Source organism: Hippocampus guttulatus, chromosome 12, assembly GCF_054856545.1.
Source record: "Hippocampus guttulatus isolate MCC_2025c chromosome 12, RoL_Hgut_1.0, whole genome shotgun sequence".
Classification (NCBI taxonomy): Eukaryota; Metazoa; Chordata; class Actinopteri; order Syngnathiformes; family Syngnathidae; genus Hippocampus; species Hippocampus guttulatus.
The window spans coordinates 11,563,737-11,575,957 of NC_141272.1; the positions used below are offsets into that span (position 1 = coordinate 11,563,737).

The 12,221-nt window shown below is 45.7% G+C and overlaps 1 protein-coding gene across 3 annotated transcripts in view; it reads left to right on the top strand.

Moving 5' to 3' along the window:
- The window catches only part of cux1a (cut-like homeobox 1a), an 87,436-nt gene that overhangs the window by 63,039 nt on the left and 12,176 nt on the right, over positions 1-12,221 (top strand). Inside the window, exons 9-20 of one of the 3 annotated variants that reach the window (XM_086124645.1) lie at positions 2,750-2,798; positions 4,262-4,369; positions 5,896-6,084; positions 6,204-6,262; positions 6,476-6,518; positions 6,695-6,791; positions 7,939-8,742; positions 9,429-9,512; positions 9,899-10,000; positions 10,099-10,637; positions 10,755-10,896; positions 11,531-11,815. In XM_086124645.1, coding sequence (XP_085980771.1) covers positions 2,750-2,798; positions 4,262-4,369; positions 5,896-6,084; positions 6,204-6,262; positions 6,476-6,518; positions 6,695-6,791; positions 7,939-8,742; positions 9,429-9,512; positions 9,899-10,000; positions 10,099-10,637; positions 10,755-10,896; positions 11,531-11,815 — 2,501 coding nt within the window. The remainder of the gene's footprint in view (positions 1-2,749; positions 2,799-4,261; positions 4,370-5,895; positions 6,085-6,203; positions 6,263-6,475; positions 6,519-6,694; positions 6,792-7,938; positions 8,743-9,428; positions 9,513-9,898; positions 10,001-10,098; positions 10,638-10,754; positions 10,897-11,530; positions 11,816-12,221) is intronic. The other 2 variants (XM_086124646.1, XM_086124647.1) reach the window with 2 other exon arrangements.

The window sequence follows — 12,221 nt, forward strand, 5'->3', positions numbered from 1 at the left end:
AAGTTGTGCAAACTACCAAATTATTGGTAGTCATTTTCTATATATCCAATATTCTACATTTGTAGTTGATTCAGAATGGTCTGTTTGACTACAAGATCCCAGGATCTGTTATAATATGACTAGAGATGAATAATTTCATGATTTGATAAAGATCTGAGAGGTGTCAAATTATCGCATTAATTGCAAATAATTAATTACAGTCATATTTAGCGCCTGATGTTTTTTTAAATCATGTTAATCTAAATTTTAATCTCTAACTTTATTGTTTCTTTAGGTGGGTTGCCTTTTTCAAATATCCCTTTTTATGTGTTGGCTTCCTGTGTTCGAGTTTGTGAGGGTGGGGAAACAATGGTCAGTCACAGCCTGAAGAGAACATTGATTGGCTGTCAATATGCTTGGGCTTGTTTAGCATAAAATGATAGGCTCCCAGTGGAGTTGAGAGGGCCAGGTCAGCAGCGGTGAGGAGAGGAGAGGTGAAAATGGAGGAGAATGTGAGAGTTCTCGGCCCAATGAATGTAAAATGTCCATTCCAAAAAGACCCTGACGGCACTATTGATAAAGGTAGTTTTGTGCCTAATTTGTAAGGAGTTTGCCTCCCACCGAAGCAGCTCAAGTTTAGCCTACCGCATAAATGCAAAGCACCCAGTCGCGAGTGCAGCCACAGCTAACATTAGCACTGAAAGCGTTAGCAATAGGGCGAGCCATAGCAAAGCTCTTCACCAAACTAAACTCGAGGAGAACACCCCGCATGTGAGGCATGAAGTCAGCATAGTTGCTGTGTTCTCTGTAGCCTACTGGAAGTGATTGATATTTATTTCAGCACTTCATGTTGTAATGATGAACAGTGTTAGTTCTCAAGTACTAATTTACAGGACTGTGATTTAAGGGTCTGGTTTATTTACTTTCTGTTTTTGATATGTTAAGTACTTTTTATGGACCTTATGTTCTATTTCATTTTTATTTTGTAATTTTTTTTGGAGATTTACAAAAAAACTAAGCTAAACAGTGATGTTGCCCCTGGTGGTCAAAACTAAAGGTTGCAGTTAGGACTTGGGACTAGTCTCAAATAGAGCAGAAAGTAAGTGGATAGGACTGCATCTGTTGAAGTCTGTTTAAAAACAATAAAATACTTTACTTTTTTTGTGATATCAATCTTTTGATCTGTCTCAATAATGTAATGAATTAAAAATGAAAATAGGGGGTTTCTCAGCAATTTTTAAATGAGATTAAAATAGATTAATTAAATAAATTAATTACAGATCATAATTAATCCGTTTTTTAATCTCTTGACAGCACTAAAAGATCTATTATAATTTCGTCATGCCAACTCAAAGTTTGCCTAGGCTATGAATATTTGTGGTCTTATTCATTCATTTTTGCAAATGGCTGGCAAGCAGTCAAAGTATACTCTGCCTCTAGCCCAAAGTCAGCTGGGATAGGCTCCAGCTCACCCGCAGCCCTAATGAGGTTTAGCGGGATAACAAGCCCGGGGGATTGGACTTCCATTCATTTATCTATTGAAATGGTGCATGATGAGTTCAAAAGCAAAAGCCGATACGTGGCGATTACAGAAAAAAGAGCCACACCTACAAGCAGATTGGTGTCGAAGGCATCATTTGATGTTGGATTTCGAAAGCATGCAACATCACACTTGTCGAAAATTACAGGTTTCGAGTCTAAGCCTTAAATCAGGGATTGCCAAAGTGTGCTGCTCGTAACGCTCATTCCATTGCACCGACTCCCTCTCGTGGTACTCATAAGGATCACTGATTTTAATGTTCAAACTGTGGCACACGTTTTATTCATTACTCAAGTGCAGTTTTTATTTTTCATCCAGAAGCCAGGTGAGGATAAGCAGGTCTGTCGTTCGTTAATCAATGCTTTATACGCTACTGCATTTTAATGTTGGTCATTATGGTGCTACTTCTTCTTCTTTTCCTTTCGGCTTTTCCCCTCAGGAGTTGCCACAGCGAATCAGTTACCTCCATCTAACCCTGTTTTGTACATCCTCTTCTCTCACACCAGCTACCTTCATGTCCTCTTTCACTACATTATGGTACTACTTGGAGAGCAAAATATTTTGAAAGTGTGACTAGATGTTTAAAAACAACAACAACAAAAACACTGGCCTAAATAATTCAGTCTTTGTCTCTTTAGTCTCAAGACCATTACAATGTCCTTACATTCCAATGCACATCGAGACCTATAAAGTAAAAGTCATGAATGCATGTCAATCACAACAAAAGCTTATCAAACACTTGTCTACGTTGACAATAAAGAGGCGGCATTAGAGACTTCCTGCTGTCTGACCTCTCTCAAGTGAAAGGTGAACCGTAGGCTCCATGCAGACCATTAGTCAGACACAATCTCACAGCTACATAGCAGATTAGTCTGCTGTATTAGGATTTAGAGATCTATTAATGTTATCCCTCTGTTTTAGTGTGGCCGAGGTTTTAGGGGAGCTTACATGTGCACGGAGAAACACACACTTAACTACACGAATACATGCACACATACAAGCTGCTCGGGTTATGGAGTTCACAATCAGTGGATTAAGGTGAAATTTAGACGGTAGCTTAATGGACAACGACAGTAGCATTGTGCAAATGTAACTTTACTTTCATGACTTTCTTAATGTTTTTTTTTTTTTAAACAGGAATTTTGTGTGTGCGTGTGTGCGCGCATTGAACCAACTGAACACGTCGCATCCACTCTGGTGGTTTTGTTGTAAACTGAATGTCTTTCTCAGGGCCGACGAGATTGAGATGGTGATGACAGACCTTGAAAGAGCCAATCAGGTAAACACACTGACTCTCAGAGGAATGAGAATGCAGTACTTTAGTTGACTTCGTAATTGTATTCTATTCCACAAGTAAGAAAAAACACATGCACTACTCGCAAAAAGTTTGGGATATTCGGCTTCCTAATTCAATTTCAGGATGACTCTAGATTGCAGGTGAACATATTTTTACTTTCTCGATGCTTTCTCCAACCCTGTTCCATTAAAAATTTCTGTTTAACACAATGGGGTCAATCAGCATTCAACAACTACAATAACATAATGAACATATTAACTCAAAGGCTCGACTGGTCTGTCTGTTGATTTCCATTATTTCCAATTTTCTAAACGGAAGCAGTTTCATTGTGCTGGTATTTTCTAAACAGAACCATGAAAATGTTTCCTCCCAGCCTATATTGACTGCGTTGCTTTTGGTTCATGTTTGTTTTTTCATTTCTCACAAGGCCAGTAACCCCATCCAGCTGAAACAGGCCCCTTAGCACGCCCTCTGCCCTTTGTGCTGTAAATATTCCCATGGTATCTGTTAATGTCATTGTTGTTAACTTTCATTATTAGCCCACAAGTATGATTTGTGGCTAAAGGGTTAGCATGGGCATGTAATGTTAATATTAGCCTAAAGGTTAGCACTCTCGATGATAATGCCACACGCACACACACACAAACGTGCACTATTCTCACTTCTGATTTGAGGTTTACTGAGGATGACAGCATTGCCTGCAGCTCAGCCACAGACTTTTTATACGCTTTTATAAGGAGAAAATGGAAAACAGCATTTTGCTCTGGCGACGAGGCAGTCCGGCTCCCCGCCCTGTCAATAGCGGCTCCCAATGTGGTTGCAATTAGGAACGCTGTGGAATCGGCTGCCTGTAACTCCTAATGATGGCGTGTTTACCCTATGTTACTGATGATTCCCGACTGGAGCATGGCTGTTTGACCATAAAAAGAGGCAGTGGGTGTCATCTCAATTTTCCAAGCCAATGTAATATTTCACTTTATTGAACCGAAGGAAAAACCCTTCCTCCCTGTGGTGTTAATGTGTTTACGCTGGAAGGAATAGGACTTTGTCGCCACACTGGCTGTAAGACAACATATTGAAGTCTGCCGATGTTCACGCGTTGTGCACAATATGGTTGAATTCAGGTGATCTGAGCGAGAAAAAGTGTTAATAAATTGTTAGATCAGTCTCCGCTTACACCACCCTCTATAAAATTATAACCACAAGCTGAATTCATATTAAGTTAGTGGCATGCCAGCACCATGCAACGTCAGTCGCCTCACTCTCAGTCCACGCGTATTGAAGGCTTTTTTTTTTTTTTTTGTGTTCCTCAGGGCTTGAGACTGGTTTAAGGAAATTTGTGCCCAAATACAAAGATAACACATTAATTCATATTTGAGCTGCATAAACATGAGATTAATCGTGTTTGACCGTAAGAACTGCGTCTTTTCTTCTCCTCCTGACAGCGAGCTGAGGTGGCGCAAAGAGAGGCTGAGTCACTGCGGGAACAGCTGTCCTTGAGGACCCAATCCCAGCAGGCCGGCAGCCCGTCCAGCAAGGCCAACCTCGACACGGTAACGTCCTTTTGCTTCCTCGCTGATTTACCACGCGGCTGACAGAGACATATTGACGAACTTAAAATCAGCTCTGCCTTTTGCTTCAGAGGTGGTCGCCTGATCACAACAGGACTTTAATTGATGACCGTTGTCATTGGTCTCCAAGGTCGTTCATTGACTAAATGAACAGGAGTACTATTTGAGGAGTTGTTGGACTCATCACTGGTTCTGCAGTGGGTCAGAGAGCTGCGTGTGTGTGTGTGTGTGTGTGTGTGTGTGTGTGTGTGTGTGTGTGTGTGTGTGCGTGTGTTTCTATAGGTGTATATGTACAGTGGTACCTCGACTTAGGAAATTAATTGGTTCTGGAAGAATAAGTAGAGACCCGTTTTCAATGTAAATGCCCTAATCCAAAATTCAGACATAAATGTTTTCTAAAGCATAAAAATGCATCAGAATATGTCTCAAATATATGTTACAATTAGCTTAGTGCACAATAAATGAGTTGTGCATAATGTAAAAAACAAAGAATGGAGTAAAGAATCAAAATGATTTAGTTCATGTTCTCTCTTAGAAGTAGTTTTTGCCTGGTGTTTTGTAACGAACTGATCCAAGGACGTTTGCTTTTGTCGGCTTTTAACAATACTTCGAAAATGTCCAAGGCAAACATCAGCATAGTGAGCGATCGCCCAACTGGCGAACACTTTTTCTGGGTGATTCACATTGACATTGATCGGAACATCTCATGGTCCTTAAGGGCGAAAGACGAGGATGCTGCATAGACACATATCTATCTATTTATCTGTGTATCTACACACAGACACATTTGGTAGAGGCCCCTCTTAGCCAATGGGATGCCAGGAAGATGCTAGGTAACAACCAATGGCAGAGCAGCTATAAGTATGTTGCGTTCAGGAAACTCGGAGCTGCGAGTAGTAACCCAGACTGTATTTTTACATTTCGTATCTTGAAATTTCTTTCGCAACGAGAGGCAATATTTTCCTGATGAGGCGTTTCGTAACTTGAAAATTTCGTATGAAGAGATGTTCGTAAGTAGAGGTACCACTGTATATGTGTGTGCGTGTATACCGAAACACATACCTGTACATACGTCGAGGGCACATTTTTGCACATATAATTATATTTATGTAGAATGCATTACATACAATGCAAAATGTACCTGTGACTAAAAAGTGAAGTGTGGAGAGTTCTGGAATGGACAACTGCAGTCAATGAATGGAACCAACAGCCTCCTAAATATCCATGCGTGTTACTTTTTTTTCTCGCCCATTTCCTCTGTTTGTATAATTATAATGTAGCTACATGCGGCCAAGGCTAAGCGTTTCTCCCTTGACAATCATTCCATGTTGTTTGCGGTTCAATAAAAATGAAGACAGTAGTATACGTGGCCCGAAGCCCGGATCCAAATGGGAGGTTTTGCATCAGGAAAGGCATCCGGTGTATAAACTATGCCAAATGTGATTGTCCATTTACGTTAAATTTGTCTTCCTGCTGTTGAAAACATCGTTGTGGTTCTTGGCTTGCAGGAGCAGGCTGTGGAGGTGTCATCCCACTCGAGCCTGGAGGCGGAGCTCAGGGCCAAAGAAAGGGAGAGTGCACAGCTGGTGGAGGACGTCCAGAGACTGCAGGCCAGCCTGACCAAACTCCGAGAGACCACCAGCACCCAGATCACACAGCTGGAGCAGCAGCTCAGCAGCAAGGCCGCCATTCTCAATGTACGCACAGGAGAATTCACTGGGATCAGGGAGGGGATGGTGGCGGCGAAGGTTCCAGGGTTCCGATATTAGATTTGCTCTGTGTCTGTGTCAACATTTAAGTCCTCTGTCATCCACAGGAACTTGAGGAGAAGCTTGTGAAGCAAGCAGACTATGATGAGGTGAAGAAAGAGTTGGGGTAAGGACGTTGAGAACAATTTATTGCATCCACTTGATCTCGATGAGGTGGTACAGAAGTGTTTCCTCATTTGAAGACGAGGCCTGTAATCTGCAGCATGATAATGTCACCGTGCTGCTTTGACCTTAGAGATACTGCAGCAGATTGTGAAATTGTTCATTGTTATGTTGTTCTGTATCGTATTATAATACCTTTCACTCTGTCCTCACTCAGTATTCTGAAGTCAGTCGAGTTTGGAACATCAGACTCCATGCAGGTAAAAGTGTCTCGTGATGACATTAATCCCTTGACCCTTGTTCCTTCACTAGAAACTAGAATTATTTGATAATTGAACAAGTATAGTCATTATGAGCTTTTCAGTTGGGTTTGTAAGTTTTTTGAGGGAGGGGGTTTTCCCTTTATTTTTACTTCATCCTGGTCTCTCATAATCAGGATTCATCCAAACCTATGGAGGTGCTGTTGCTAGAGAGGAACCGTAGTCTTCAATCTGAGAGCGCAGCACTGCGCATAGCCAACGCCGAGCTCAGTGGTAAGTTTAGGAAGGTCTCGGCCCACCTTTACAGTAATCACGGAGGCTGTTGTGGGGCGGAAGGTAAGGCTGTGCCTGTGTACAGATGCGTGGAAATAACATGCATCTTGCTTCCTTTTCTCTGAGAATACTGAACACAAGGTTTTTGTTTTAAAACATGTCACACAGATTAGTTTCTATTGAGCCCACGCACAAAACAAGGACATCTCCAGCGTGTTTATTCACCAGTAGGTCAACTATAAGAGATATAAAGTTGCACAACACCAAAAACGAGGACACCATACTATGCCCCCCCTACACACACACACACACACACACGCACACACACGCACACACACACACACACACTGCATCAGGAGCGCTGCAACAATGTTTATGGTTTTAAAATGTCATAGCTTTAGGCATGAATAGCTGAGGAGCTCTGAATTGATTAACATTCACAGTAAGGGGAGCCTACTGTCTCGCTCAATCATGTTAAGTCTCAATGGTTTTGCATTTAAATAACATTACTCCCTGCACCGATCATCGAGATGGATTCATGTAGTTAAAAGATCGGGGTCTGGCGGGAGGGGAAGGGGGGGCGCACATTGTTTTTATACATTTGGTTTGATGAATGTGAAAATTCAGTCAGTTGGAAAACTTCGACCTTGATTATGAGTGTGAAGACCTGCACACACTATTTGTATTCTGTTCAGTCGTAAATATTGTTTTCAGACTTTCCCACTGGATATTTTTAATAAACTAAGGACTTACTACGACATCTGGGACAATGAAGTGTGCAGATTCACGACTGCGGCATGGAGGAGGACATCTGTAAACATCATATCACTACTTCTTTCCACTGTGGCCAAGAACATAAGGAACTGTGAGCCCCTGGGCCAAGCTAACCCGCCTCAGGGACATAGTGTCAATTGTTTTGGTTGTCCTGATCCCCCCCTGCCCCCCTTTCCCCTTTCCAGGTTGTGACTTACAAGAAAGGTTGAAATCACAAATGCATGGGCATTTTGTCTGGGGGGTTGGCAAAAAAGGGAAAGTCTTAATTGGAAAATGACTCGATAAAGTTAATTTTGTGTTTCTTCTCTGCTTTTGGACCCCTTTTTTGTTGACTCCCCCCCATAATGCATGGTGTGTTTGACCTTTCTTGTAGGGCCAGCCGGGCGGAAAGGGACAGAAGAGTCAGCACCCAAGGAGGAAACCGGCGACCACGCTTCTTCGCCCCCTCCTCCCCCTCCATCTCTTCCTTCCTCCGCGCAGCCTCCCCTGTCTCGCACTCACATGGATACCCTCAACACTGTCCCCACAACCACCACCAGCAGCAGCGGGGAAACACACCCCTTCACTCCCACGGGCATTGGACAGGACTTCTACTCTCCGGTTTTCCCGCTAGTGGGTGGCAAGATGGCTTTGAACTCATTGATCCAGCGACAGCTTCTGCAGACCTTCTACTCCAAAGCCTTGCAGGAGTCGTCTGGGATCCCCAGCGGAGCTCTGCTGTTCACCCCTTTCACGCCAACTCTCAGCTCCATCCCCACCTCCACCCCCGGCTGCGGTTCCGCCGCCATCCCCCTGGCAGCCAGCAGCCCCCAGCCGCCTCCGGCCAGCCCGGACATGGCCCCCGTTAATGGGAGCAGCACCGCCGGCAGTGCCCCTTCGCCGTCCCCGAGCCACTCAGACGCCACCACAGGGAGCGTTTTGGATGGCGAGGACATGGATACGGCGGAAATCGCCCGGCAAGTGAAAGAGCAGCTGATCAAGCACAACATCGGTCAGCGTGTGTTCGGCCACTACGTGCTGGGCCTCTCTCAGGGCTCAGTCAGCGAGATCCTGGCTCGACCGAAACCGTGGAACAAGCTCACCATTCGGGGAAAGGAGCCCTTCCACAAGATGAGGCAGTTCCTGGCTGACGAGCAGAACATCCTGGCGCTGCGCAGCATCCAGGGCCGGCAACGAGGTTAGCACGTGCATCTTGTGGCCTGGCAGCGTGTTGAGTGTGTGTGTGTGTCAAGCATGCGTGTGTGCATACGTGAACAGCCCTGCACACGGCTATTGATTTGGTTGTCACTAGGAACTGGCCTTCAAATATTTCTTCCTCTTTCCTAACTCCCATCCTCTGTGCCACATCTGTGTGTCGTGAATGAGTTCTTAGACACACGCAGACACTCATCCCAGGAGCCTCTCCCAGCCATTGTGGTCAATACAGAAACCTTTCACAAATCAATAGCATTGATCGGTGGAAACTTGGAAGTAGGCGGAGGTACTGCTAACTGCTTGTAAATTCGATTAGGCTGGGCCTGCTTTTGTTCACGCATCAGGACATTTTTGACGGAAGATGGTCTCGTGGCACACAGAATGCAGCAGAGTTTACCACCTTATATTAAAACGAGCTTGTGAAAGTTAGAAAGCAGGTGTATTGTCATTGTATCTCGCACTAGCTAGAAGTAGACGTTGGGTTCCTGTCAGGGCCGCACACGATGAAGAGCAATCCTTTTTTTTTTTTTTTGTGCTGTAATGTGCACTGGATAAACCTATCCCCGCATTGCTTTTTATCTCTGAGGGAACTTCATACAGTAGCGTAGCTGTTAGAAAATAAAACCCACAAGTGCTGTAACATAGTGTGTGGTATATTGTTTTTAACAGAGGGCTCAGGCCAGCCCCAGCTTAGCCGAGTGTTTCAGGATGTTCCGAAGCGGAGAGCCCTCTCCAATACAACTTCACACACAGGTCTGTCCCCTTCACACACAGATTCGAGCACGTTCTGTCCGTGTGGCATGCTTGTGTAAGGGTGAACCGTATCTGTGTGCGTGCGTGTACGTGGTTCGACAACTAATTGGCGGTTTAGCGAGCATAAATGTGCCACGATGGTAGCCGGACCGAGCCAGCATGTTCATTCTGGAGTTTCACTGGTAGTTCAACCCAGAGCACTGTGGTGCGTTTGCATGTGTGAGCTCTGAAGGAACCAACGTCTCCGGTGTAGTTGCCTTAGACTGGGAATGGTCTTTGTGCTGTGACAAGGTTAATTATCATGAAATGATCCACTATTCTCTTTGTCTCTAAATAGTTGGTTTCCCTCCTTGTCTTAATCTCTTTCACTTTTTCTTCCCTTCCAGGTAACATCACTGCTCGCGTCCGCACTCAAGAGGCAGGTTCGGATGAGGCCATCAAGTCCATTCTGGAGCAGGCCAAAAGAGAGCTGCAGGTGCAGAAAGCCGGTGAGTGTAAATCTCCTTTTTGTCATGGCTCTCTGTCAAGTCTGGAGATGTTTCTGTATCCCTTGACATTGTTTTTTTTTCCTCGGCTCTATCACCAGATTTGTCGCATGCGCAACCCTCGTACGCAGGCCTGAAAGGAGGGGGCGGAAGCGGACTCGCAGGCGGAGGCAGCGGGTCAGACGAGGCCATCCGCTCCATCCTGGAGCAAGCTCGGCGGGAGATGGAGGCCCAGCAGGCTGCGCTGGAACCCATCCTCAAAGCTTCTTCTTCCGCATCGTCCCTAGTGTCTCAGAGGGACCAAATGAGTTCGCCGCTCACTGCTCCCCTCCCTCCTTACAATCCCCTGGCTCTCTCCCTCAAGAAGCCTCCCAGCTCCCTGTTGTTGTCGCCCTCCTCCCCGTCCCCGGTGCTGGACTTCAGCTCTGGCATCAAGAGGGAGGGCAGGCCCTCTTCGGGGATCGACATGTCATCGGACGGTGCTATCAGGCAGGGTCGGAGCTCCGAGGGCTCGATACGCTCCGGGACTGCGGCGGGCGGGGTGGGTTACTGGAGAGAGCAGTGGTGGAGCAGCATGCACACGGACCCCCGCAGGTCTTCAGCAGGAGACGAGAACTACAACCAGGAAGACTCCAAAGAGGTGGGGGTAATTGTGCGTCTGCTTTCCCTCTTGCCCCCGTTTCTGTTTGCATTGCTACTGATAGTTCCACTCTGCAGCAGTTGTATCTCTGACCCATTCCCCTGGTGCGTGCTTTAGGGAATACTGAGTGACAGTCTGTCTCGAAACAAGCCGTGGAACAAGTTGAACCAGAGGAACCGGGAGCCGTACCTGCGCATGCAACCGTGGCTCAATGGAGACCAGGGGCAAAACGCACACATCCAGCAAACTCAGAACCAAGGTACACAAATCCTGCAGCAGCACACATCGACAATATGATTCACACAGCCTCTTTACTCAGAAAGCCCTGATTAGAGCTCCCAGCGACTTGCTACTGTCCATCTGTCAATCACTCAATCTTCCCTCCCTCCATCCATCCCTCACTCCCTCGCCCGATCTGACCTCGCATTCTCCCATATCCTCCCTGATAACTCCTCCCACCCCCGACCCCACATTCACGATGCTGTGGCAGTGTCAGCCAGCAAGCTGCTGGTTTGTCATGTCATAGACAAGTTAGTGTTGCAGCGCCAGATGGCAGCTCTGTGAGTGCGTGCGTGTGTGTGTCTCTGTTTCTCTCTGGGGGTGTAAACAGCAGCTAATGTACACTGACAGCTCCTCATGACTGCTCTCTTCCAGCCTGCTGAGCTGCACAGCAACACTACACAGGCAGAGACAGGGAGATGAAAGAACGAGCAGCAAGCCAAAAAAGCGTCTAACTCAAAAACTTAAACACCTTTGCCGTTCCTTAAATAGGGATTAAGTTGATTTTAGTATGGCTCAAGTCCCCCCTCCCCCCAAAGCCGACAGAGTGAGGGGATAAAAGAATGGTCTCCTAACCAATACGATCTCTGTGTCTTGTCCTTTGTCTCCAAAAGCAGAAGGTACTCCGAAAACATCGGCGAGCTGCAGCCCCGCTCCAGAGTCGCCGCTGAGCTCAGCCGAAGAGTCTGTCAACGGCCTCACCGGTGATCTGTCGCAGTCGTCCGGGCTCAAGCCCCCCTCCGACGATCCTTCGTGTGGGGACTCCCAGCCAGGCACCCCGCTGCCGGTACCTGGGCATTCGAGTTTGAGCATTCAGGAGATGGTTGCAATGTCTCCCGAGCTTGATACTTATGCTATTACTAAGAAGGTGAAGGAGGTGCTGACAGACAACAACCTCGGTGAGACATCAAGGAAGTCTATTATTCTTACCGGGCTCCGGGCAACCCCTAAATGTTTGCTTTTTGCTCCCAAAATATGTGGCAGTACGAGTCAATTTTTCACTTTCTCGCACATGTGTGAAAAGTAAATATGGAAAAGAATCTATTAACTATCACATTTTTTTCCCATTGGTGTCAAAATTGCCAATTGATATTAACACGAAAGGAGACAAACACGAAAGAGGAAGAAGTGGGCCAACTTGAGTGAAAGCTGAGTTTGATTGACCACTGTGATTGGTTAATGTGTGGAAGGAGGCGGCTTTTGGGGTTCGCACACAAATCGTCGGGTTTCACATAAATCTCATAAATTACAATGCGCGACCCTTAATTTTTCGATTATTACGTTTCAATTTAGGGACATATGTGC